Consider the following 26,531-nt stretch of genomic DNA (forward strand, 5'->3'; position numbering starts at 1 on the left):
GCCACGCTTCACATTCTTGGAGAACTGGACAAAGCCAGATGTTGGAGCTTAGCTCCTTCCAGGAGCACCACAAACCCTTAAGTTCTGTTCAGATTCACTTCACCTTGGTTCTGTATATTTGGTTTAAAAAACAATACGAATATACATTTTAACTTGACAAATCATCATCATACATTGACTTTGTCTCAATTCCAAACAATTCATGTGATATATATGGTAAATGTTTGCATTTATGCTTTGCTACGGTATATTACATTAAACACTGAAAGAGCTAGTTTTTACTGATAGCTGAAAGTGAAATTCATGTAAAATAACACACATGTGAACATGTGAACACACATTAATGTCACATATGAATGTACACTTTTACGAGATCCTGCACCTCCTGCAAGCAGTCTGTCTTCCTGTCTGCTGTTGTAGGACACACTGGATAGCGCTTTCTCTTGCCAGATGCTTCAACTCTAAGTTCACTGTTTGTTTTGTTTTACCATATATATCATATGAATTGTTTGGAATTGAGACAAAGTCAATGTATGATGATGATTTGTTAAGTTAGAATTTATATTATATCGTTTTTTTAACCAAATATCCCCCGGGTCAAAATGACCCACGAACAGAATTAGAGGGTCAAATAAAATGGGAGGGGTGTAGAATGGGTGTAGTGCAAAAATATATATATTTTTTTACATGTAAATCACAGAAGAATCTTTAAGGCTAGTGAGTTTCATGTGGGAAAAATGTAAACTTCTACCTTTTTCATTCAAAATGACCCAAACAGAACTAAAGAGAACAAAAAACCTCTGTAAATGCCAATGAATACTTTATTAATACATAATGGCCTTAAATACCCTTTTACAGTACAAAAAAAGATCAAATAAATCTTAAATTTGAATGGGCAAGCATGGGGATCTACACGCATTCAGTGGATTTATACCATTTAGGTCATATGAGTGTAAGGAGCAGTTAAGTCTTAGGGGGCTTTTAGACCTTTTTTTTTGGGGGGGGGGCTTCTCACGCTGCCAATATGTAACGTGTATGTTTTTGTTTTCCTTGTCTTTTCAGTCTGGCTTCGACATTGCAGTGGCCAGTGAGATCATGGCCATCCTGGCTCTGACCGATGGCCTGGAGGACATGAGAGACAGACTGGCCCGCATGGTGGTGGGCACCAGCCGCTCTGGACAGCCCGTCACCGCACAGGACCTGGTGTGTTGTTTGTTTGATTGTGGACTTCTAGTCTCGGTGGTAGTGTGGATGGTGGTTTAACTCCCTGAGTGACTCTGACAATCCTTCAGCCTGTGATGTCAGTCGTCTATGACTTATCTATGGCTATGCATACAAATTTGGGCAAGGTTTCAGCCTGATCTGAGCCTTTTTTACTACTATTATGAATGTTAAAGTAAGTATTAACAAATTAAAGTTAACTAGACTGCACTCTGTCGAGGTGCCAACTTCAAAGACTAAAACTAAGCTAAAAACAAGTAATGTCCGGCTACTACAGTGTAGTGGTCCAGGCACCTAGCTAGGCCAGTAATCCGGCCTGGCAGCATCGAGGGTTCGAGTCCCGATCACGGCGACATTTGCTGCCATCTCTCTCCCCATTTCCTGTCAGCCTACTGTATACCCGTAAAAAAGTAACATTATAGGCACGTGTGCTTGCGCATGGCGCGTGCTTGCGCGTGATGTCATTAAATGACCACCCCCCCTGGGGTGAAAAAACAATTACACCACTGCTTGAATCCACCACACGTCAGCCCTATACCCCCACAGACACCATGCCTCGTCTTGGAGCAACCTGACTGTATGGAGGTTAAGCACTGTTTCTCCACGCCTCTCAGCAGATCCTGCGAGCATGATCCTGTAACGAGGCATCTTCTTTAACCTCCACAGTGTCTCTGCCCAGGTGCTCTTCAGGCCCGACCCCAGACCCAGCTGGCTCTGGTTTCCCACACATGGCCGGGGTCTGTGTTGTTTCAGAATGGTAGAGGAGGATCCCCCTATACTGTTACATTAGCTTTACTGATTAGCCAGCATGGGAAAACATCACCACCCCTCAGGGCTTCCCAGATGGGAATGTGTGTGTGTGTGTGTGTGTGTGTGTGTGTGTGTGTGTGTGTGTGTGTGTGTGTGTGTGTGTGTGTGTGTGTGTGTGTGTGTGTGTGTGTGTGTGTGTGTGTGTGTGTGTGTGTGTGTGTGTGTGTGTGTGTGTGTGTGTGTGTGTACGTGTGTTTGGGTGTGACGAGACAACTGACATTACACATTTGAGGGAGGGGACAGTTAAAACAATAGGGAGGGGGCTTCAAAGTGGTTCAGATTAAAGGGCAATTTTAGTAGTACAAGTTACTGTTGATTATTAGCACTCATAACATATTAGTATCTGCTTATAATCCACTCCACCTCCATGCTTCTTCTTCTTCCTCTCTCTCTCTCTCTCTCTCTCTCTCTCTCTCTCTCTCTCTCTCTCTCTCTCTCTCTCTCTCTCTCTCTCTCTCTCTCTCTCAGGGTGTGAGTGGAGCTCTGGCAGTGTTGATGAAAGATGCCATCAAGCCCACGCTGATGCAGACACTTGAAGTGAGTCCTACCTGCTTGTCCTCACAGCCCTACTAACGTACTTGCACACTTAAATGATAATGATAATTAATTTATCTTTTTGTTTAGTTTTTCTGTGAACATGCTTTACAGAACAAGGTAAAAAGCTAGAAAATCATGAATAGATAAAACCGAAAAGATAAATAACGTGATAAGAGGCAATATACAATAATAAAATAGCTTGGAAAAAAAAGCTTGGTCACCCTGAGTATTGAGGCGAGTTTGAGGAATAACCAGGATGGCCCTCTCTGAGGCTACTGGCTTATAGGGAACTAGTATTTCTAAAATCTAACTAGGACCTGTCCTTAGGGCTTTAAAAGTCATCAGTAAAATCTGAAAATCAATCCTGATTGAAACTTACAGGCAAGCTAAAATTGGTGTGATATTCAAAGAATTGGTTAGCAGTCTAGCAGCTGGATTCTGTACCAATTGAATATGAGAGATCTTTTTATGTTATATGAGTATGAGGAATTACACTACTCTAAACATATGACATTAAAAGCACAAATTACAGAATACGATGTATTTTTAATTAATTTAAAGTTTGTTGAGCGACACTTGGAAGAAAATAGCCATATTAAATAAATCTGCCATAATGCTTTCCCAGTCACAATTTTGCCAATCCATAGAAAAAGGAATACATTATACTATATACAGTATACTTTAGTTTTTCTTTTTCGTCCAGTGCATTTTTTATTTTCTGATAAACATGTATCTAAGTTTGAGCTTGCCACTACAGAATGCTCCACAGAGAGCATTCTAAAATGAGATGATTGATGGACCTTCTTCTACCATGACTCTTTATCTTAATAGAACTTAAGCAGTATACTGGGAACAGGTGAACCTGTCAGCCAGGGGCCATCCACTCTTCGCTCCTGACATTGACATCGACTTAAGCAATGGCTTTAGTTTTTTAGAGTAATGGACCATACCATAAGCCTGCCCCCTCTGAACATCTGTTTTTCATTTTGTCCTAGGAACATAATAGAAAGGATGGACACACACATAGAGACCCGTGCATGTACGCACATATGCATGCACGCGCGCACATATGTGACCCCCTGGTTGGCCCTGTGCAAGTAGAAAACGCCTAACCCTAAGGTGATGGAGGGGGACCGGTAGGACTTACATTTGACGGATTGATTAAACTGATAAAGGGCTGCACATCTGGTCCTGGTCTGCGTCTCCCTGCTGGAGAGAGAACCTACTCGGGGGGGCTTTAACAGCGAGCAGAGGAAATATGTGCTCTTTGGCCATTTCTGTGAACAAGAACTGTTGTGTATCTGTAACAATGCGTCATTAGTGTGTCTAATCTGGTCATTCTGTCCTTGGGAGTTTAGTCAGCACAGGGAGTGAGGTTCTCTGCAGTCCAAGCCAAGGTGCCTGTTTTATCTTAATGCTAAAGTCCACAGTGTAAACACTTCTACCATACTGAGAGAGAAACTCAGACACATAAAGGTAGGCGGACAGCCCTGTGTTGGATAGATTTGAGGCGTTCATGTGCCACTTTGTGTGTGCGCGTGATGTCAGCCATTACAGTCATGCACATTTAAGGACAGCTGTTTTTGTTGTAAGCAGAAGGGCATTTCAAGCATTTTTCAGACGGATCGGATTGCATGCCCATTGAGTGCAGGACTTGAAACCCATACCCAGACTGAGTATTTGTTTGGAGGGGTGGGGAGCGGGCGCAGGCAGCCGAGATTTGGTTACTTTCTAGGTTTGGGGAGGAAGCGTTGCGGTTGTGTTTGTGAAACCCTTCCTGTGTGGGTTTCCTGTGATTCTGGCTGGGGGACTCGTATCGGGAAAGACCAGGCCTCGGCGATCCATGAGAACTTTCCATCAATCTAGACCCCCTGTGCCCTTGTGTGTGTATTAGTGTATTTATCATTGCTCTCTGGCAGAAACCTTGTATCTCTATATTTCTACAGTACGTTTAGTCTTTTTCTTTTTGTGAATGAATGCCATACTTGGTTGTACAAAAGTTGCTAAAATAGCATATCAAGCTCACAACGCTTTGCATTGCTACATGTTCTGAGCTTGTAGCAATGCGAAAAGGGGGGAAAGTAAGTCTTTTATACATATTTAACCAATTACAAGAGCTTGAAGTTGTGAGTAAATACTTGGTACATTGGATCCATTGGACACAGGTTCATTTTTCATTTTGGACATACTGTACAAGGTTTCTGCCCGACAGTGACATTACGCACACACACAGCACTCCGTATTGGGACTGTGTGTGTGTTGGCACAGCAGTACTCGCATGGATACGTGTTGTTTCAGATGGGGCAGCCAGGGCCTGCAGGAGATACAGTATAGGAGGAAAATGGATAGCAGTTGATCCCGCTCCATGTGTACGTGTCTGTGGAGCAGGCTGCATTGATTCTGTGTGTTGAAACATCCTGACAACAGTGGAGGTCCACAGAAGTGATCACGTACGGTGCATCCTGCCTATGTGGCTGGCCGTAGCTGCATGGTCTTGGAGATGCAGCTTGTTGTTTTGAATCACCAGAATGAAAATGGCAGGAAAAGTGAACGAGTAATACTCTTTCCCATGCATAATGGCCAACATCAAGGTGCATCTTGAACATGCCACTCAATCCGTTGTCAATCCTATAGATAGGTGTTTTCGGTGCTCATGACCCAAACAGGGACCTGAGGTCTTTCTGGCACCCAGCACCGCCTTGTTTTCAGTTTTTGTAAATGATGCAGTCTTAAATATATTTCTGATCGGACAAAGACATTGCCTGCACAAATCCACCATTGTAATATCATGCATCAACATGTTCTCCATGTCGCTTACACACGTGCACACTACTGAAGCGTTGGTCTTTTATTCTGTGTCAAAATAGACGAGATTTACTGAGATATACTCAACATACTGACGGTACTCTGTGGTGACTAGCTACTGTAGAAGACTTATCTAATTCCTGTTGAAATCTGCGGACAGGACAGTCTATTTCTCTGGGCTGATATTAGGGTCTTGGTTGGGGTTTGCACTCGCCAGTGTTCTGTTGGGTGGCCTGTGTGTGTTGTATATCATAGCCTGAGGGACTGAGGGAGGCACACAGACATGAATGCACTCACTGTATGAGTGATGTCTTCAACGTGGCAGTAACAATGACAGACCAGTCATGGCTCGGTGTTGTTTCCACGAATGTGTCAATAACTGTTGAGTGATGTGCTACACCCCCGTGCGTGTGTGTGCTTGTATGTGTGTGCACTGTGAACGTGTGCTCATGTGTGCATGTATGCGCACACGTGCATGCATGTGCACACGCACGCACGCACGCACGCACGCACACACACACACACACACACACACACACACACACACACACTCTCTCTCAAAAAGTAGAAGTCATACATTCCAATGATGTCACTTGTTTTGCAGGCTAGGAAGGGCATAGCAGTTGTAATTGTGGTTAGGAACCAATCTATAAATGTTACATCAAACTCCTCCAAACTCTAGGCCTATACAACATATATTCAAATTGACTGACTAGAGCATAAAGTAGCATTGGTAAATGTAATATTTTCCCAAGTGATGGGTTATCTGGATGGGCAGGTGGAGTTCCTGCCCACCACCATGGAGACTGGGTTAATCTGCAGTGTCTCCAGCTTGGCCAGGCAACCAACACAATTGGCCAAGCCAGTTGGCTGAGCCTCACATCGTGCTCTCCTGGTGAAACTCCTCAATGTCAGGCGAAAAGAAGCGGCTGGTGACTCCATGTGTATTGGAGGAAACATATGCTTGTCTACACGCTCCTCAGACCAACAGTAGGCGTTGCCAGTGACGGGGACTACTATACAGTACAGTACATAACAAATACTAGAAAAAAGCACACTCGGGGGCTTGGCCCCTTATACAAAGCCCCCTGTACCCCCAGATGGATACAGGTCCAGTGGGCACCTAAACGTTGTCGGCATTAGTGTACACTGTACATGATTTGAACATGCATGGTATATCATTATCAGACCTTCTCTTCTTCTTTCATGTATCATCGTCCTTGATGAGTGGGTGGCGACATTTTGTTACAACAAATGTCATTTGTTAGTTGTTAATTACAACTAAGGGAGGCCACACAGAGGCTGTTGTCTTCTCCCCCATCATTAGACCTACCTATTTGTATACATAGGCAGCAATGTAAGTTATTGGAGAATGTGACAGAGCGGTATAAACAATGTTGTGCGATATTCCCTCATATCCCACGCTAAAAAGATTCTGTGATGGAGATGTCCCTTGTCTGCTGCTCATCGCACTGTGCATGCGTCAACTACTGATCAAAATATGGATAAAAAACAAATAAAAATGCAGTTGGTACAACAAGTAGACGGTACGAAGGCTACATCCATGATCGATTTTCTTTTGTGCCAAATGCGTAGGCAGAGAGTGAAGGGATGACATGATCCTCACCTTTTTTTCCTTCTTTTTTTTAACCTTTGCCATCCTCGGTTCATCATAATGCTCTTTTCCTCTTTTGATTCCCTCCAAAAGGTTTTTTTTATGTCCTTTTCCATCAGCCTGGGTTGATTCAAGTAAAGCTTTGGAAAGAGTGATAAATGAAAAGTTCAGAGGTCGCAACCGGCACACGGAAATTCACCTTTTTATTTGACGCAAGTTCACATTCCAGCGGGACAGACAAAAGGGCAGCAGTATTTATTGGATATCCAAAGGATGTTTTTCATATGGTTTCCTCATATTATTGCACTCTTTCTCTCTTTCTCACACTCTTTCTCTCGACCTTTATCTCTCCCTTATTCCTCTTCTACTTGTCCCCCTTTTCTCTCTATAGCTGTCCCTGTTCTGTGCCTTTTTAAATGGTTTCAACAGGGAAAAGAGAAAGATAATCGCCATTGTTTGTCACTGCCTCATTAAAGAGCTGATTTACTAGGCTATGTTTGCCTCACCCTTGTTTTACACAATTGCTTTGAAAATAATGCAAGGACATTCCTTCCCTACTTCCTCTCAGTCTCAAATTATTCGCACAGCACAGTTTAACAATGGGTAAATTCAGTAAAGTTTTCATCCTCTTAACGAAATGTTCCTCTTAAACACTCATCCTGAGAGCTGTCCTTTCTCCTGGTCGTATCTGTCTTAACAGCTTGGCTTTCTTGGGCAGCTTGACACACATTCCCAATGTCTTTGAACACGGTTGACATCCAGTACTAACACTGGCAACCCTTTCTAAATACTCAGAGAAAGCCAGTTCCTCCAGATAGGCCTTTTACCCACATTCCTTTTTTTACGTTTCATTTATTTATTACCACATTTACCCCCAGTAGAGGCAATTTTAGAAAAACATGGTGACACAAACGAACATGCTTTTCTCAAAGTTTTCTGGTTTCAAAAAGAGTAATGTGTACTCAGTTCACTCCCAATAGCATATATACTAGTGTATGTCATGCATACATATACAGTTATTGAGCTATTATGTGTATTATGTATTACACGTAAAAAAATAGCAAAATTTAAAGATAACCTCTAATGTAACAGCATATTATTCTTTTACATTAGAGGTACTCTTTTTATCTTTAGTCTTGGACTGAAGATTGTTAACGACTTTCAACCTGGTGTTACTATTTTGGGTATGTCATAAAAAGTATAATATACCAAAAATATTGATACCAATGAAAGATTATATCAAAAATAACTTAATAACTTGTTTAATTGCAAAAGTTAAACAGTGTGACTTTAATGTTGTAAATGTCACGTTGGAAACGTTCTTCTGTGACAGTACCTTCTTAGCCTAGTCAGCTAGACATCCCGACACATGTTAAAACAAGGAGTTAGTTAGCTGCATTAGTATATAGGCTGGCCCCAGGCTAGTACCTTCTGTGCCTACATATAAGAAGATAACTGGAACTTGAAGTAATCGTGTGTGTGTGTGTGTGTGTGTGTGTGTGTGTGTGTGTGTGTGTGTGTGTGTGTGTGTGTGTGTGTGTGTGTGTGTGTGTGTGTGTGTGTGTGTGTGTGTGTGTGTGTGTGTGTGTGTGTGTGTGTGTGTGTGTCCAGCCATTGGTAAGGTAATCAAATCAGCATGGGCAGGGTGCTTGGCGACCAGTCAAACTGGCATGCCACTCAAGTACCTCTTAAGTTGTACCAACTGTTTAGACAAATACGTCGCCAGCCAAAAGTGCATCCACTCACGGAATATTTATTTTGGCTGAATGACCTGGAAGATGTTGAAACTGCAGAATGCGGGTTTGTGTGAAAAGAGACTGCTTAGGCCATGTTTATTCTTGGCTGGGTTGGTCGCCGTGGGGTAAAGTGCTGGTTTCAAAACCCTCCTGTATGTTTGTGTGTCCTTCTAATTGTTGCAGGGCACGCCGGTGTTTGTCCATGCCGGGCCCTTCGCCAACATCGCCCATGGCAACTCTTCGGTGCTGGCAGACAAGCTGGCTTTGAAGCTGGTCGGACAGGACGGCTTTGTCGGTAAGAGGCCCACTGTTCATGCTTGTAGAGGGCAGTGGTTATTTACTCAAGTACTGTACTTCAGTCAAATCTACTTGGTACTACTTGGGTATGTCCATTTTTCAAGGCTTTATATTTCTACTCCACTACATCTCGACAAATATTGCACTTTTCACTCCACTACAATTATTTGAAATGTTGATTTACTTTGCCTTTTTTAAAATAGACAATCTACAAGCTCACAATGTGCTGTGTGCTTTAGTTGGTTTTTTTGGTACTTAAATTATATTTCGATGCCAATACTTTTGTGCTGTTATTCATGTAAAATTGTTAATTTAGGCAACTATTACATTTACATGTAATAGTTACCACTTTGACCACTGGGCACAGGCCAAAGGTCACAGTAAAATCCTGAGTGTTTGTGTATGAGTCAAATTTTAAACTCTCACGATTTTGCTCTGCCCACGCACACATGCTTTGGAAAAGACAACCAGATGTACAGTACCTGCCAACTGTAGTGTCTGGGAGTCTCAGATTGACAGACACACACACACACACACACACACACACACACACACACACACACACACACACACACACACACACACACACACCACTAGCCCTGTGGAATTCATTGCCCAAGTTTTCCATAACAGTCAGAGTTAGACCATGCCTTCCAACTTACTCCAGCAATGAACTCTGGCCCGCTTCCATACTCCCAGAACCTTTGGCCTACATTCACCTTAGCACCGGCCCTGGCTCTCCTCTGCCCAGGTCCTGGAGATGTCAAACCTGCAGATTAGCCTCCTGTGGTCATGCGGAACCTTCTAGGAACAGGAGGAAAGATTGCGCTAAAAAAGTGACAGTGAGAGGAAGGAAACAGATTGATAATCTTAAGAGCCTCCGGAATGCTTTAGAGTAAAACAAGCTAATCCCATCAATGTCAATGAATACGCCGGTCCTTCCATCTTTATCTGTTTATCTATCCCGCTGCAGTCTGCTGCGCTCTCTTCATTCACTTTGACTGCAGAAGAATTTTTGGTATGTGTGTGTGTTTTGGGGGGTTTTCTTGGAAGTGGGGCCGTCCTTTATTATGGCCTTTTCAGGTGCGTTTGTAGTACATACGAATCACAAAATGTTGGCGTGTGTTTGCTAATGGGTGTGCATGTATGCATGTGTTATTATAGAGCACCCAAGTCTGAGTCTACGCATCCTACCTGGGTCACGTCCCCCCCCCATTCTGAATGCCCATAGACGTCTTTAATATCACGTCAAGAACTGCGTTCCAAAAATAAACAAAGGAGCACAGTGGTTTGACTCACATAGATATGAAGCGTCAACTGACGGCAAGAAAACGCTAATGTTCCCCCGCAGCCAAATGAACACAGTTTTTGCCAGAAACAGACTGTGTAAAAAAAAAAACACAATTCTTACTGTATATGAGACGATTCTAAGATGACCCAATGATATTCTCCATTGAGAAATGACTTCCATGACCCAAGGGATGAACGAGTGACGCCAGGACTTCGGTACTCTATTTGTACGCTGTGTAACACGTGTACTGTATACACATATATGTATGTATGACTTTGGATACACGAAAAAGAAAATTATGGGTTAAAAGGAACACTTATTTGTGGGGAGACACCACATAAACACAACCCTTTGCGTTGCAGAGCTGGGGAAACATGTTGGCAGCATGCACTGAGAATTAAGTTTCACAACACTGGATGTGTGTGTCTGCGCGTGTGTGTGTCTGCGCGTGTGTGTGTGTGTGTGCGCGCGCGCGCGCATGTGCGTCCTCCCACCCACTTTCGAAATCCCCCTCTCATCTCTCCTTCCATCTGTCTGTCCTGGACCCTCCTTCGCCTGTCTATGTTTGTTACCCGACTCTCAGCTATGTCAGGAACTACTCCCCCCCCCCCCCCCCCCACCCCACCCCACCTCCTCTATGCAGCTGGGATGCCTGACAGTACCCCCCACCACTACACGTACACGCACGCACGCACACACACACACACACACACACACACACACACACACACACACACACACACACACACACACACACACACACACACACACACACACACACACACACACACACTCCTACTGGATCACTGCTAATAGAAATAAGCCTCAGGACTCTGTTTTAATTTGATCATTGTCAGCAAGACTAAAGGGTAATTCAGAACCCTGCGTTTTTTTCTCTGCAACGTTCTAATGCTTTATGCTCTGTTGTACGCCAGTGTCGCAGGGTTTTGGGGGAAATCCCGCTCTTTCGAACTTAGCATGTTGGGGTTAAAATGTTTGTTGCAAGTCTTTTTTCAGAACAAGGCTTAAAGTATAATCCTATGAGTTCTCTTCATGATTGATGGAGCTGTGAAAATAGCAGGTAAACGTGCTTTTGGAGATCAAGATTACAATTTCATATCTTATTCGGTTAATATATATAGTTCACCTTGGTCTGCGGTCTCCCTTGGTGCTGCTCAACTGTGGCCATAGGTACCCCTGATGAACTCTGTCTGCATCTATGAACACCCAACATCTATGTTCACAGCAACCCATTTCATTACGCCACGATATGAACGTGAGGTTTTTCAAGTCACTTTAGAATCTGAGTCTGCACACTCTGCAGTTGGAGAATGCTGCTTTTGGAGGAGGGGGTGGGGCTTGTCCCAACCATGCATTAGAAATGCATTCCACATGCCAGATGTAAGAGATTCCTCTATCCTCAACAGTCTGGGCTGGAGGAGGCTCAGAGTCCCCTTGGATGTACAGGTTTACTGTACAATGTCCCACACCGCAGAACCTTTCGCCTCTCAGCTCAGAAACACATTTGGCTGCTTAGAGGACTGGACACTTAAGTCTTTACACACCAGTGGAGTGACGAATGAACAATATGAAAATCGGCCAGCGAGTATTTCTTTTCTCTCCATCCTATATGTTCGTCCCACGATTTTTGTAACCCATTTTTTTCACCCGGTGTCAATTGTCTAATGTAATCCTGGGCGCTACACTCCCTATGCCAACCTAAGGAGAGCAACGTACTGACCTCATGCTTCCTTCTATGCATTTCCCCGGCTGGACGTAGCGCATGGAAGGAACACGTTATTCCAACTAGTTCCAGCGAGTATTTCTTATGAAAAATACTCATATAGTTGGGCTGGGAAATATGGGCACAATCAAATATACATAATTTTTTAACAGATACCTCGATATCGATTTTGTAATAATATCGTTATAATATCAATGTTATTCATGGGCATTCCCAGATGATGCCCTGTTAGGGTACCCCCTTATGCCCATATATGGAGATCCCCAGGCATCAAACCCAGGCCCTAACTTGCCAAGGCCCTGCTTGGCATTACTAATTAACATACGTTTTATGCCCATATATGGAGATCCCTGTCCCAATGTCATCAATATTAAGGACATATCTGGGAATGCCCATATTTGGTAATGCCCATATATGGGCATGTTTCGACATAACATTGTTGACTATCATGCAGAGGTCTCCTTATATGGGTAACTGGTCCGATATACACTGTGACCCAGGGGGATAGCGGCCTCTAGCGGCAGTGATGTCAGACGTCATTGCTCTATTGGTGCTTTAACAAAACTATTTACACAATGAGATTTTTGAAGCGGTGAAAGCCGCTTCCAAGGAGTGGCTTTGTGTGTCCCGTACATGTCCATATATGGTCATTCCAGTCCAGAATGAACAGGCTTTGTCTGTCCCGTACATGTCCCGTGCATGCAGAATTGAGGATTAGTCAAGCTTCACATGACAATTTGGCCCTCCAGATAAAATCATTCATTCATTCAGAATTCATAGAAAATATAGAACTAAAGCACATAGAAAGTATAGATCTAGAACACAGAATGTATAGATCTAGAACACAGAGTTCATAGCTCTAGAGTCTAGAACACATAAAATAAAAATTCACCGCTTCACTTCGAACCGAGGTTCTATTTTTTTATGTCAAAAATAGTGAAAGTAGAGCTCTTAGATTGATTTTTGAAACATTTTGATTGCATAAAATAGGTTAAGTGACTAAAACTAGGAAAAGGCAACGATTAAATATCATATAGCTAAAAAAATCCAAAATCCCAGATGATATCTTTTCTCTATATAACGAGATGCAATATTTTGATATAAAATCAATATATTGCCATGCCCTAAGTCGATACCACATTCATACAGGTTGATTCCTTTGTTCACAGTGAAAGATTACCTCGTTCTGTATACTGTTTACATTGATTTATCGCTGTGTAATATCCACATTCTGAGTGTATATGTCACGGTTAGATAGAGAAACTGTTAGATCGAGAAACGGAGCGCTCGTCGTGCGGCGCGGGGTGGAACAAGTGGTCGCTTTGAGCAACAACAGCGTGGCGTCGGCAGGAATGATAGCCACACCCCACGGAGGTTATGGTTAGGGTTAGGGTTAGGGTTAGGCATAGTTTTACTGAGGTTAAGGTTAGGGTTAGGGTTAGAGTAAGGCATAGTAAGCTAATGGCTAAACACAGCCGAGCTGGGCTAGTAAATAAACGAAAGAGAGTCGCAAACAAGTGACGTCAGCGCCTGCACTAGTGAATGGCTGACTGGCTGTTGTCGCCATCTGGTGGTGATTGGTGTGTGGTGAACTACAAAACGAGCGCTCTTACCACAATCTCACTGAGTTACCCAAACTGACTGTAACATATACTCACGGCATAAACACTTTGAAAATAATAGTTTCAGGCAAATTCATCTAATAAAGAATTATGAACACACGTCCACGATAGATGACAATAATAACCCTAAAGGAATAATGTCTTCCATCCTCCAACTTTTTACCTCAATTGAAGTAGAGCACGGTTTCTAATGTGGCATCAAAGAGTATGAAAACCTAGATTCCACACTTACCCAGACTCCAAAGTGCCATGATGGTACAGAGAATAAAGCAACGCTGACCTGCTCTACTTTCGTTGTGTGTGCATGCATATTTCTAGTACTTCTGACTGCTAGTAACCCCGCATGACAGAGCTCTGTGTTCTCTCCCAAAAAACAACCAAACTATTCACAACAACGCATGCCTCCTCATACCTCCTGTCCCTCTGGCTCTGGACAGTTTGAGGTCACTGTGCAGGACTGGAACCTCACACGCTTGTTTCCTTACAACATCCTCTGGATTCATGCCACTCTTGGTGTCACTTGGCAGTGCCGTTGTACGCCCTGATTCACTGGCTACCTTCACTCCAGTTTACACTACACTTCAGTGTAGGGCTGAGCAATTGTCTGGGATTTTTGGATCTTAAACTTCCATCATGTGGCATTAATGGTGTTTTTGCCTGGTTTTAATCACTTAAATCTTATTTAATAGATAGTTTTAAGTACAAATAAATAAATGCTTTTCTGGCATTTGGTTAAAAATATTCAGATATTTGCCCAGCCCCTACTCCAGTCGGCTCTCTGTCGCAAACTCCAAGTCTGTCTAAATTCTTGGGTGCATACCACAGGATTGATTTGTTACTCATGTCAAGTCAAAAGTCAACATGCTGAGATAGAGTGTAGCTAAGGCCCCCAAAACCACAGTTCATCTCTGCAGAACGTCAACCATATCAGTCATATACCCAGAAGTAGTTACACTTTTCTAACTCCTCTTATGTCTTTTCCTTCCAGAAGATTCATTATGTCCTATAATTGGCCATCCTTCTCTCCATTTTTCTCCCTCTGTTTCTGGCTCTCATTCACAGCTTAATTTTCCTCTCTTCTTGGATCTCGACATAATACGTAGCATATTAGTGGGTGAAAACCTATTTTTTTTTTATCTTTTAAATATAAATCAAAGCTATTGGTCAAGGGTGACCAATATTTAACCGATGGCATGATCTAATGGTATTAGATCATGTGACTAATGGAACACATTTCTTTTCCATTTCCTGAAAAGTAATATTTTGTGGACTTGCTAGTTTCTGCCTGACAGTGATGCAATTTGCTAACACAGCATTGTGTTTCTTCATGGAAATTCACTCCTTTTCCCACAAAACAGTTACCGCATAGTAAGTACTTAGCCATCTGTCTCTATTCACTGTAGCAAGCAATGAGTTTTTCCACTTTACCAAACAACAGAGGCTAATCTCTTGTGGTCAAACTGAGACATATTGCTTGTCTATAGAAATTGTAATGGTTTAAGGATGAGAACATATTCATCCAATTTTATCAGTCTGATTTTTTAGATTCCATTCCGATTGGCTAAAACTGTCTTCCAAAGTTTGCGAGACCTCTATAGGCAACCCAGCCGTACAGAGGCCTGCCTTTTCTAGTTATTTATTTGACCACTTAGTAACAGAATACAGAGAAAATTCCCCTTGACAGAAACAATTCCCTTTTCTGATAATCTGAGAGAATTGATACACTTTGTTTATTTTTAGAGAACAAGAGCCAGAAGAGCAATCGCCTCCTTGAGGGATCAATACTCATGACTCCTATAACCAAGTTTGAGAATTAAGCAATATTACACAAGGAGGTGTGCTTTACCGATATTTTTGGCACAACAGTGATGTGGTCAGGAACAAGGGGGACATACTGGCTGCAATGCACACCTATAGGAAAATGTACTTGGCGCAGTCCCAAGTGAATCGGGTTATTGAAGTTCACGTGCACGAACACACACACCCCTCTGACAGGAATGCCACCTTTGCCCAGTGGAAACGCTAACTTCCTCTGGGCTGCTACGGAAGGTCAGTCAGGAAGCCCAGAAAGGCTAGGGCAGGTTGGGCTCAGTGCCTGGAGCTCTTCTGGTGCTTCTAGTGGGACACAGCAAAACAGTCCATAGTTCTTAGAGGGACCTATACAGAGCTCTTCATTAGACTATGCTTGGAGCCTAGCCAGTAATGCTGACCATATGAGGTACTGTTCAGTTCTGTTGAAACTCTTTACTTTGGTCCAGAGGAGATATAGGGACAGACAGTTATGATATACTGTAAGCGTCTTTCTGCAGATGGCTGACTTGAAGAAACCTGTACACAGACAGATATGCGTAAGTGTCTTTGTGTGTGTGCGTATGCACGAGCGTGAGTATGGCTAAATGTAATACTGATATTGACATGACCATTAAGTTCAAGCGAGGTCATGACGATGCAGTACTTTAACACAAGTTAGATGACAGACTATTAACACAAGTTAGTTGACAGACTATTAACCTCTTAGTTGGCTCAGCCCCTCATTCCCATCCCTCTGTCCAGGGTTCCCACACATTACAGGAATGTTTGGATAGGTACAGTATGCTGAATCCTTGCCAATTTGTGTGTTTGCGCGTGAATGCGTGTGCGTGAAACGCTTGAGAATTTAACAAAGAAAGTCATTGTGGGCTCGCCTGTAAGGCGAGCACACTTTAGATATTGTCATTATTTATTTATCAGGCAGGCAGGCAATCAGTAGACAGGAACTTCGGTTCCTTTCTACTCCTACATACTTAGTGAGAAAATGAAAATAAAAACATCAATGTGTTCAGTTTACAGTGGCGAAGTGTGCTATTATTTTCTATAGCAATCGGCCAAATGGTGGCGCTGTAGGAAGCCTTCGAAAGTGCGAACTTTGAACAGGTATAGCTCATGCTGTGTTTGAGGTCCAGCCATGAAACCTGTATACACGTATGCGTCTCCTCATGCCGAACAACTTTTACGCTCTGACTTTTGACCTCTGACCTTTAGATCCCCCAGAATTTGGAATTATATGAAAAACAGTAAAAATCGATCTCCTCCTGGGATTTTTGCGATACGCGCATGAAACTTTTTTCACATGAACTTTGGACCAATACGGTCAAACTGTCTGGTCGGATTTCTTTTAAAGTGAAATATAATTGTTTAATAATTCAATCAATATTGCGGTTTTATGCAAATTATTCTTCGGCCTCTAAATCATACATGCAAAGTTACACGTTCATGGCATTTGGCAAAGATGTGGAGGGTTAGTCAAAGTATCACTGAAACCAATTTTATTCCAATCGGCCAAAGGGGGGGCGCTATACGAAGCGTTTGAAAATTCAAACTTCAAGCGGGCATAAGTCATGACTCGTTTCGTTTGAAGACATGCAACTTGTTACATGCGTGCTTTGACTCGAGCGGAAGACATCTGTGTCGTTGTTAAGTAAGCTCCGCCCTTCGATTTTCCGCCATTTTGAGCAGTTTGTAAAACGCGTAAACCCGCTTTTATTCTGGAATTTTCGCTCCACGTGCACAAAACTTTTTTTACGGGAACTTTGGACCGATATCTAAAGATCTGTCAGATCGGATTTCTTTAAAATTGAAACATGCTTTTTTAAATAAATTCAATGAATATTGCAGTTTTATGCAAATTATTCTTCTGCCTCTAAATCATACATGCAAAGTAACATGTTCATGGCATTTGGCAAAGATGTAGAGTGTTAGTCCAAATATCACTAAAACCAATCTTACCCCAATTGGCCAAAGGGGGGCGCTATATCATTTTGAGCAGTTTGTGAAACGCTTAAACCCGTTAGGATTTTTTTTTTTGCAATTTGCATGAAACATTCTACACACAATCTAAGGACCTTTATCTAAGATGCCTATGAAGTGCACACACACACACACAAAAAAAATAATGAATATAGCTGCAAGCAGCGATAAAGTGGCCAAAGCCAAAAACACCTCAAATCATGAACACAGCCTGCAATGTGCGTGAAATCTTGCAAACACATTCCTAATAGGTCAAGGAACAGATACCACCCTTCTTACATTGGCCTGTTATAGCGCCACCAGCGGGTCAACTTTTGCACAACACATTTTTGGAACAAAATGGACCAATCTTTGACGTCAGTAACGTCAAAGAGAGCACTGCCTGCGATCTTGACATTTTGTACTTTTATAGCCATTGTTTTCTGGCTTGAAGCGAGCCCACAATTGTTTCGAAGGAACAATATTTTTCTAGTTATAAATGTTTTTGTTCAGTCGCAAAACTTATAGGATTTTGATTTTTTTACAACAAGGGTTCATATTTTAGATTGTGATTAGAGGGAAAAAAAAGATGAGTGTTAAAATGTTTCTTTCTATCCTTTTAGCGATTTTAGCGTTTCAATTTCACTTTTTCTGCTGACCTCACTCAGCAACGAAATAAACTGAAAATAAATAAAAATAAAAATAAAACAATTCACAGGAGGCAAGCAGTGATCACCCCATGATGTGCACTGCAATGTACCGGTAGTTTCAAATGCACTACATTGAAGGCGCTTTTTGAGAGTGAGAAAATAAGAAGACACGTGTGACCTGTGTGATCTGGGCAGCTTGCACCAGGAAATGTGCCAAGCTCAATAGGGAACAACGGTATCTATGGTTTCTGCCAGGATGAATTTAACTTTACAGGAGAAGTCCATATTGATGTCATACCTAAATGAAACACGCCAAAAATCTACATATTTAAACCTGAAGCCGATTCTGAAGAAATGCCTTCTAAATCCTGACCTAAGACCTAATTTTGTATTAAGAAATATAAACAAATGTATGTTGCTACAGTATACAGTATAGCAACAACTAATGTGACACAGCTGCTGTCCCGGATTGAAAGCTATAACAACGTAAAAGGAGTAACATGTCTTAAATGGGTTCATGTTATTATATATTACCTTCAGCTGTGAAAAGACCATTGATTGACAGTCAGTCATACAGTACTACTACTAGTAGTCGGGGTATTTGTCACTGTATATTTGACCATTTCCCTATGTTGAGTAAGAACCCCTGGCTGTTTGTCTGTCACAGTAACTGAAGCCGGTTTCGGGGCAGACATCGGGATGGAGAAGTTCTTCAACATCAAGTGCCGGGCTTCAGGCCTGAGGCCTAACGTGGTAGTGCTGGTTGCTACTGTCCGAGCACTGAAGATGCATGGCGGGGGACCTAGTGTAAGTTAACGCCCACTTGACTGTCTGCATGTTGTATGCTAGCAACTGCTTGCAACACTACTACACATACGGTACATATACAGTACACTCTTTCGATAACGTAGTATACATAGATGTATCATGAATACAAAAAATACATATACATACAACACATACACAACTTAAAAACAAAAGTAAAATAAGCAAACCCACCCACCCAGCCACCCATCCCTCCCAGGAACAACAATGTCATAAAAAGCTGAGCCAAACACCATGCATACCTCTGCCAAGAATCTTTTCATGTCAGTTTGTTGAAATGTAGAAGAAAAACAAAAACCCTGCTTCTCGATTATTTGGCTATAAATGGGTCATTGGTTCTAAACATTGTTTTCCATACATTTTTGGTTAATTGCCCAGCCGTAGTTGAAAGAGGGCATCCAAGGACAAGACTACTATTTGATAGTTCTCGCCAATGGTGCAGTCCAATCTGTAAGCAAAGAGTTGTGTGCATTCCTCTCTCATGTAAATGTTTATGATCCATCTTGAGTGGCCCACCTCCTGGAATTCTCCTACTAGTTGCCTGGAAGTCTATATTATTGGTTTGTAATTACTCTTGGTGAAAGTAATTACATTAATTATCAGTAATGACTCGTGCACACACCATCAAACACACACACACACACACACACACACACACACACACACACACACACACACACACACACACACACACACACACACACACACACACACACGAATCAAAGACAACTTTAATCTAGCCTATTGAATGACAAAATACACCCCTGGTGTGATATGATTGTTATAGTGTGTAATTAAGTTTGTTTTTCTAGGTCTCCGCAGGTGCACCTCTTCCTAAGGAGTACATAGATGAGGTAAGACAGACATACATTTGGGTGTATATATACTGTACACGCGCGCGCACACACACACACACACACACACACACACACACACACACACACACACACACACACACACACACACACACACACACACACACACACACACACACACACACACACACACACATTATGATGCAAATGAGACTGAAAGATAAAGATGACATAAACACAAGTCTTTTATTGGGTTGTGGTGAGTCAGTGGAGTTGTGGCTTGGTAGATATACAGTAGTGGGGTCTAGCTCATTATGATAATGAGCTAGACTTAATTAATTTAGACTGAAAGGTCAAGATGAGTGTCATGATACTAATTTGCTCATGCAAGTCACACAGTTAAAAAATATATTTCTTGTTACATGCACCCACACATATAAAGTCATGTTTGTTGGAGTGTCTTGTTTGTTGTGGACTTGTGGTAATTGCAGCCATACATGGCTGAACCCATAGGTGGCAATACAACGCCCTTTTGGTTCCATTGGGTGTTTAACAGAGGCTGGCATGCAGAATTGAAGTAGCCTAGCACAGCTAAACACTATCTACCCATGTTGACACAAGGGAGAAATGTATATACCCAGGCAGTTAACTGCGTGCAATATAGTATGGCTAAGCCAGGTTAGAATTGAAGAACCTCTTCGGCACTAAGCTGTTGGTGCCTTATCTTTTTATAGATGTGAACAACAGCCATTGGTGGAAAAAGGTACTCACATTTTTTACTTTAAAAGTATCAATACTGCAATATAGAAATACCCTAACCCATACTCCATAATTCAAAATTTACTTGAGTAAAAGTACAAAAGTATTGGCATGAAAATGTACTTAATGTACCAAAAGTAAAAGTACTCATTGTGCAGAATGTCAACACTTCACAAGTTCAAAATGTAGAAAATAGCTGATCTACAAGCTCACAATGTGTTGCAGTGCGACACATTGTGAGCTTGTAGATCTGCTATTTTCAAATGGCCAAAATATATATAGGGGCTGAAGTGGTTAGTGTGTTTTGTAATAATAATCAAAATCTACAAGTAACAAGTAACTAAGTACAGTACTAAAGTAAATGTACTTAGTTACTTTACACCACCGACAACAGCTCATGTCTGAACAGCTTTTAAGTCACCAAAAGCTCTCTCAGTGCAGTGTATTAATGTCATAGTTTTAACCTACAGCCAAAGAACGTTTGGCAGGGACCAGCAAGCTTTCATATCTACTTCCATTCCACACATTTAACGCATCTTTGTAGGCGTTGTGTTAAGAGAGTCTCTGTCAGTACTCTGCACTGCCTCGGGCTCCCAGCTGGGTTCACATTCTCATCTGATAGCCATATATATGTGCATGTACATAAATACAACGCCCACTAACGTGGTTAAGAGCAATTATTTGATTAACAGGACGAAACAGAATCCTTGCATGTGGTTTCCGGTTGTGTAGGCCCTAAACGAGCGGAGGTGGGACTCTAATGTTTGTGTGTGTGTGTGTGTGTGTGTGTGTGTGTGTGTGTGTGTGTGTGTGTGTGTGTGTGTGTGTGTGTGTGTGTGTGTGTGTGTGTGTGTGTGTGTGTGTGTGTGTGTGTGTGGCTGCATACGTCTCTGGGCGCACGCTCGTATCTGGCTTGAATCACTGGTCTCTCAGGCAGGTTCAGCTGAGCAAATAATGAATCAGGCTAAGTTAATTGTAAGGCCTGTAACAAGAACCAGAGATTCTGGCAGGAACAGAGCCAGCGAATACAGACAGATCGACCCCGCATGGCTTTAATGCCTCTGTGATTTGTGCTGCGCATACGGTACACACAAAAAACAATATAGCATTCCTGTCGTTTGAGAAAAATATGTATTTTTTGTTGTACAACACAGATGTTCTATTAGTATCATATATTATATTATTTGAAATACTATAAAGTATATTAGTATACATTACCCTTTAACGCTTCTCTACCTTGCCTGTTATTATCAGACGTATATACTGTATAGCTAATATGCTGTTATTATGAGAAAACCCAAATAAACTGTATGCTCATAATATGCAATAAGAAAATAAGGAATAGATAAGTCGTATGTGTACCAGTCTTATTGTATGACACTATAACATAATACAATCTACCAAGATATCAAGTAATATCAAGATACTACTACTAGATCATTGCAAGCTACTGGTTAATAACCAGGCATGAATGGAATCATCATTTAGAGGGGTGTGCCTTAGACTAATGGCATAATCTAATAACATAATCCTTAAAATAAGGACATTGATTATGTGTCTTTGTATAATAGCTACTAGCATACGTATACAAACTGACTTCTGTATTTCAATGGCACGATATTTTATATGTATTACTTCCTAATACTAAAACACTTCATAATCAGGGACTTGAGTAGATGCATAAGGTGACAGACACATGGGGATTTTCTTAGCTAGTATTATTAATGTCAGACTCTGCATCTCATCTCTCAAATGTCTATTTCTTTATTCGCTCTGGCTTGCATCTATCATAGAAGATGTGAACACAGCTACTTAGGTGTCCTAAAAAGCCACCTGACTCTAACCCAATTACAACCTTCTTGGACTACTTCTGATTCCCTCTCTGTCTTCGCTGCACACTCACTCACAAACACATACTGAGTCCAACATGCAACATTATTATGGGTAATATCCTTCTTGGGCAGCCGTGGTGACTAGACGGCTATATTCCTCTTGATGAGGTGATTCATACCGTCTGAGTTTCATATTAAATACAGCAGCAGCCATGCACTATTGAACTTCCATCTGTAGTGACTTGTGTGCGTCTGCTCTGTGTTTCTCGCATAACTCTCATCCAGAACCTGAGCCTCGTGGCCGGTGGAAGCCATAGCAACCTGAAGAAGCAGATCCAGATAGCGCACCTGTTTGGTGTTCCGGTGGTGGTCGCCCTCAACGTGTTCAAGTAAGACGCCAAACCTATGTATAACTCGCAGAGAGATTGGGGAGGGAAGCCGGGGAGAGGAGGGTGATATTTGTCATTGCACGTATTCCTACGGGACTGGGGGTGGCACCTGTCAGCAGAGAGTGTTGGGTGGGAGGAGTCATGGGTGCGTCTCATTCTGGCCGGTGAGCCAGTAGGGCATAGACATAGAAAGGTAGATGCCTCCTTCGGCTCTGGTGCATATGCATCGAGGGACCAAGGGAATCCGTGTGCATTGCTTCCACGTGCGTCACACATACGGATGTTGCTATGCCAATCAGAGGCAGGTGGGGGCGGGTCTTTACTTACGCAGCCTGTAAGAACAGAACAGCTGAGCCGCGCAACATCGGAACTGGCTCTGTTGAATTGAATTGTAGTGCTTGGATAAGTCCCGGAAAAGCCGTGCTGTGATTGGCCAGTAGTCACTTGACTGTCAGCGTTCCCTTGGTTTTTCCAAAGAAGGTCTCAGCAAGAACAGTCACCAACGTCATCTAGGCTCCATAGGTGGCGGGTGGCCACCGGTGGCCACCCAAAATAACATTAGCGTCTATGAGCACTTCGTCACTTCCGCCACCCAAAAGTGTCATGGCGGCGTACCATGGTGTGCCAACTTCCGGACTACAATTGTTGCACATCGCTCCAATGAACTGCAGAGGCGAACAAGGCATCTAGCTTTTTATATCTGTGCAGTAAGGTAATACAGCAGTAGAATAGGGTACCACAGCTGTAGAATTTCTGTTTTCTTTACTATAGCAGTGAAAACATTTGTGTGGGGAGGAATTAATTGGCATAACGACTAAATTGGGTGAAAAGGGTTAAAAATAATTGACAAAAATACATTTCTAAACTCTTTTGAAATAATAATGAAGAGAATTATTGTAGGAAATGCAAATCTTTAAAATGGGTCCGCAAACAAAGAGTTGGTCCCGACCCATAGTTTGAGAAACCGAATTAGCACCTTCATGTCAACTGGCTTATATCAACCTGCCACCTCCGAATATAACCGTTGACTCCACACCAGGACAGACACCCAGGCAGAGATTGACCTCGTGTGTCAGATCGCCAAGGAGTCCGGGGCGTCTGACGCCGTGCCATGCCACCACTGGGCACTGGGCGGACGAGGTTCAGTGAAGCTGGCGCAAGCTGTGAAGGAGGCCAGCAGCAGACCCAGTGACTTCCAGTTCCTCTACAGCCTAGAGGTGAGAGCACAAGTCATTTCATAATGCATTCCTCTACAGCAGGGGTTCTCAAACCTTTTTAGGCCATGACCCCCAAAATAAACATAATATGAACTGGGGACCCCCACCCTGACAAGCACTTGGAATTGTACTGTAGGTATTACATTTAATGGGACCCGGTTCCACAGCATTGCGAGGCATTGTGAGCATGTAGATCTGCTATTTTCACAATGTTCGCCTCTTGCTTACTTAATATTTTACAGTTTGGCCAGTTTGGTTATTAAAACTGTCTTGATAAATGTGCAGATACCCTGTATACACTTATACTGTGTGTTAGTTTGTTTACCATTGAGTGAGGGAAAAAAATTACATTAAAGTGATCCCTGACTAATGCGACAAATATGCCTTAATACATTATAATTGTCCTCTATAACTACAATGTAAAATTAAAAACGCCTCAATTATTTTATTTATTCTAGAAATAGCTAATCTTTCACTCAATAGGGGAAATGCCCGTCGCAAGTTGATGATGTCATAAATGTGATCTATCCCTATGGAATTAATGGCATGCATGTGAAAATAAAAACAAACGTAATACTTCCTATGGTTAATATGAGCATCAAATCAATATTTCAAATGTGTTTGTGTTTTGTTTTTTTGCACATGCATGCCATAAAAATGACACATGACATTTATGACATCATCAACTTGCGACAGGCATTTCCCCTACTGAGTGAAAGATTAGGTATTTCTAGAAGAAATAAAATATTTAAGGTGTTTTTAATTTTACATTGTAGTTATAGAGGACAATTATAATGTTTTAAGACATATTTGTCGTATTAGTCAGGGATCACTTTAAGCTAATCATCTGGGGACCCCACGAAATAATTTGGGTCCCGATCCCAAGTTTGAGAACCACTGCTCTACAGCCTAGAGGTGAGAGTACAAGTCATTTCATAATGCATTGCAGTGAGCAGCGTGTGGCTACTTTTGGCCCCAGTCATCAAGATAAATGGAGTAAGTGGTTAAATATGTAATGGGACTGTCTTATATTGAAATTGGCTAATGGGCGGGTGGACCGCCCAGTCACTATGGGCCTCATCGCATGCATGTGTCATTTGACAAAAAAGATGTAATTTGTACAATATACTGTTAGTATATTATATTATTATGAATATACTCTATACCAGTAAGACTCCCTAATCGGGAGATAAGCGACCGTTGGTCGCACAAATAGGCCAAAAGTTTGTTTTACCAATTATCAAGACATACGGGCAGTTGACAGTTTGCCATGGTTACTCATTGAAGTTGAATCTCCATATATGGAGATAACCTACGCATCACACTAAGTCTGACCTCACCAGCCCATATTTGGGCATGAGCAACTTATGTCTCCATATATGGAGATATGATGACATCACACAGTCCTCAGCCGATGATGTGGCGTGATGTCATACAATACACAAACGAGCCCTACAGTATAAAGGGGCAATTCTTGCCAGGAAAGAAGCATTTCTTCGACTCAGACCTTATCGCCAGGGTTGGCTTATAGCAGCTGTCGGTAGATAATGCCGGTCTTATATAAGGGTCATTTGTGTACGGTGTGATTTGCCATGGTTACTCATTGAAGTTGAATCTCCATATATGGAGATAACCTACGCATCACACTAAGTCTGACCTCACCAGCCCATATTTGGGCATGAGCAACTTATGTCTCCATATATGGAGATATGATGACATCACACAGTCCTCAGCCGATGATGTGGCGTGATGTCATACAATACACAAACGAGCCCAGATATGAGCAGGGCAAAGGTGTGACGTGTGACTTGTGACGTGACGGACGTGACGGACGGCCGGTGGAGGTTTTGATACCAGTAAGACTCCCTAATCGGGAGATAAGCGACCGTTGGTCGCTTATCTCCACAAATATCACAACCTCCACCTCTCACGTCATACGGGTAGCCATAGTTACACCTGGAATGTTGAATCTCCATATATGGAGATAACCTACGCATCACACAAAGTCTGACCTCACCAGCCCATACTTGGGCATGGACGACTTATATCTCCATATACGGAGATGGCCATATATGGAGATACGATGACATCACAGAGTCCACAGCTGATGATGTGGCGTGATGTCATACAATACACAAACAAGCCCTATATAAAGGGGCAATTCTCACCAGGGAAGAGAGCATTGCCTGGAATGTTGAATCTCCATATATGGAGATAACCTACGCATCACACAAAGTCTGACCTCACCAGCCCATACTTGGGCATGGACGACTTATATCTCCATATACGGAGATGGCCATATATGGAGATACGATGACATCACAGAGTCCACAGCTGATGATGTGGCGTGATGTCATACAATAAACAAACAAGCCCTATATACTGATGCGATACGATGACATCACAGAGTCCACAGCTGATGATGTGGCGTGATGTCATACAATAAACAAACAAGCCCTATATACTGATGCGGAGATATGAGCAGGGCAAAGGTGTGACGTGTGACCGACCGACGGACGGCCGGTGGAGGTTTTCATAGTAAACTGCTCCCTGACGGTCGCAACTAAACTGCGACCTTACGGTCACAATCACTGGTTCCCA

At 42.3% G+C, this 26,531-nt stretch overlaps 1 protein-coding gene across 2 annotated transcripts in view; it reads left to right on the top strand.

Moving 5' to 3' along the window:
• mthfd1l (methylenetetrahydrofolate dehydrogenase (NADP+ dependent) 1 like) overlaps positions 1–26,531 on the top strand; it is a 75,268-nt gene that overhangs the window by 16,055 nt on the left and 32,682 nt on the right. Inside the window, exons 12-18 of one of the 2 annotated variants that reach the window (XM_080745291.1) lie at positions 1,063–1,203; positions 2,500–2,568; positions 8,908–9,019; positions 18,761–18,900; positions 19,731–19,772; positions 22,610–22,713; positions 23,753–23,930. In XM_080745291.1, the coding sequence (XP_080601417.1) occupies positions 1,063–1,203; positions 2,500–2,568; positions 8,908–9,019; positions 18,761–18,900; positions 19,731–19,772; positions 22,610–22,713; positions 23,753–23,930 (786 nt within the window). Of the gene's footprint in view, positions 1–1,062; positions 1,204–2,499; positions 2,569–8,907; positions 9,020–15,913; positions 16,027–18,760; positions 18,901–19,730; positions 19,773–22,609; positions 22,714–23,752; positions 23,931–26,531 lie in introns of those variants that run through there. The other variant, XM_080745292.1, reaches the window with a different exon arrangement.

This window comes from Nannobrachium achirus (assembly GCF_963921795.1).
Source record: "Nannobrachium achirus genome assembly, chromosome: 16".
NCBI classification, from domain to species: domain Eukaryota; kingdom Metazoa; phylum Chordata; class Actinopteri; order Myctophiformes; family Myctophidae; genus Nannobrachium; species Nannobrachium achirus.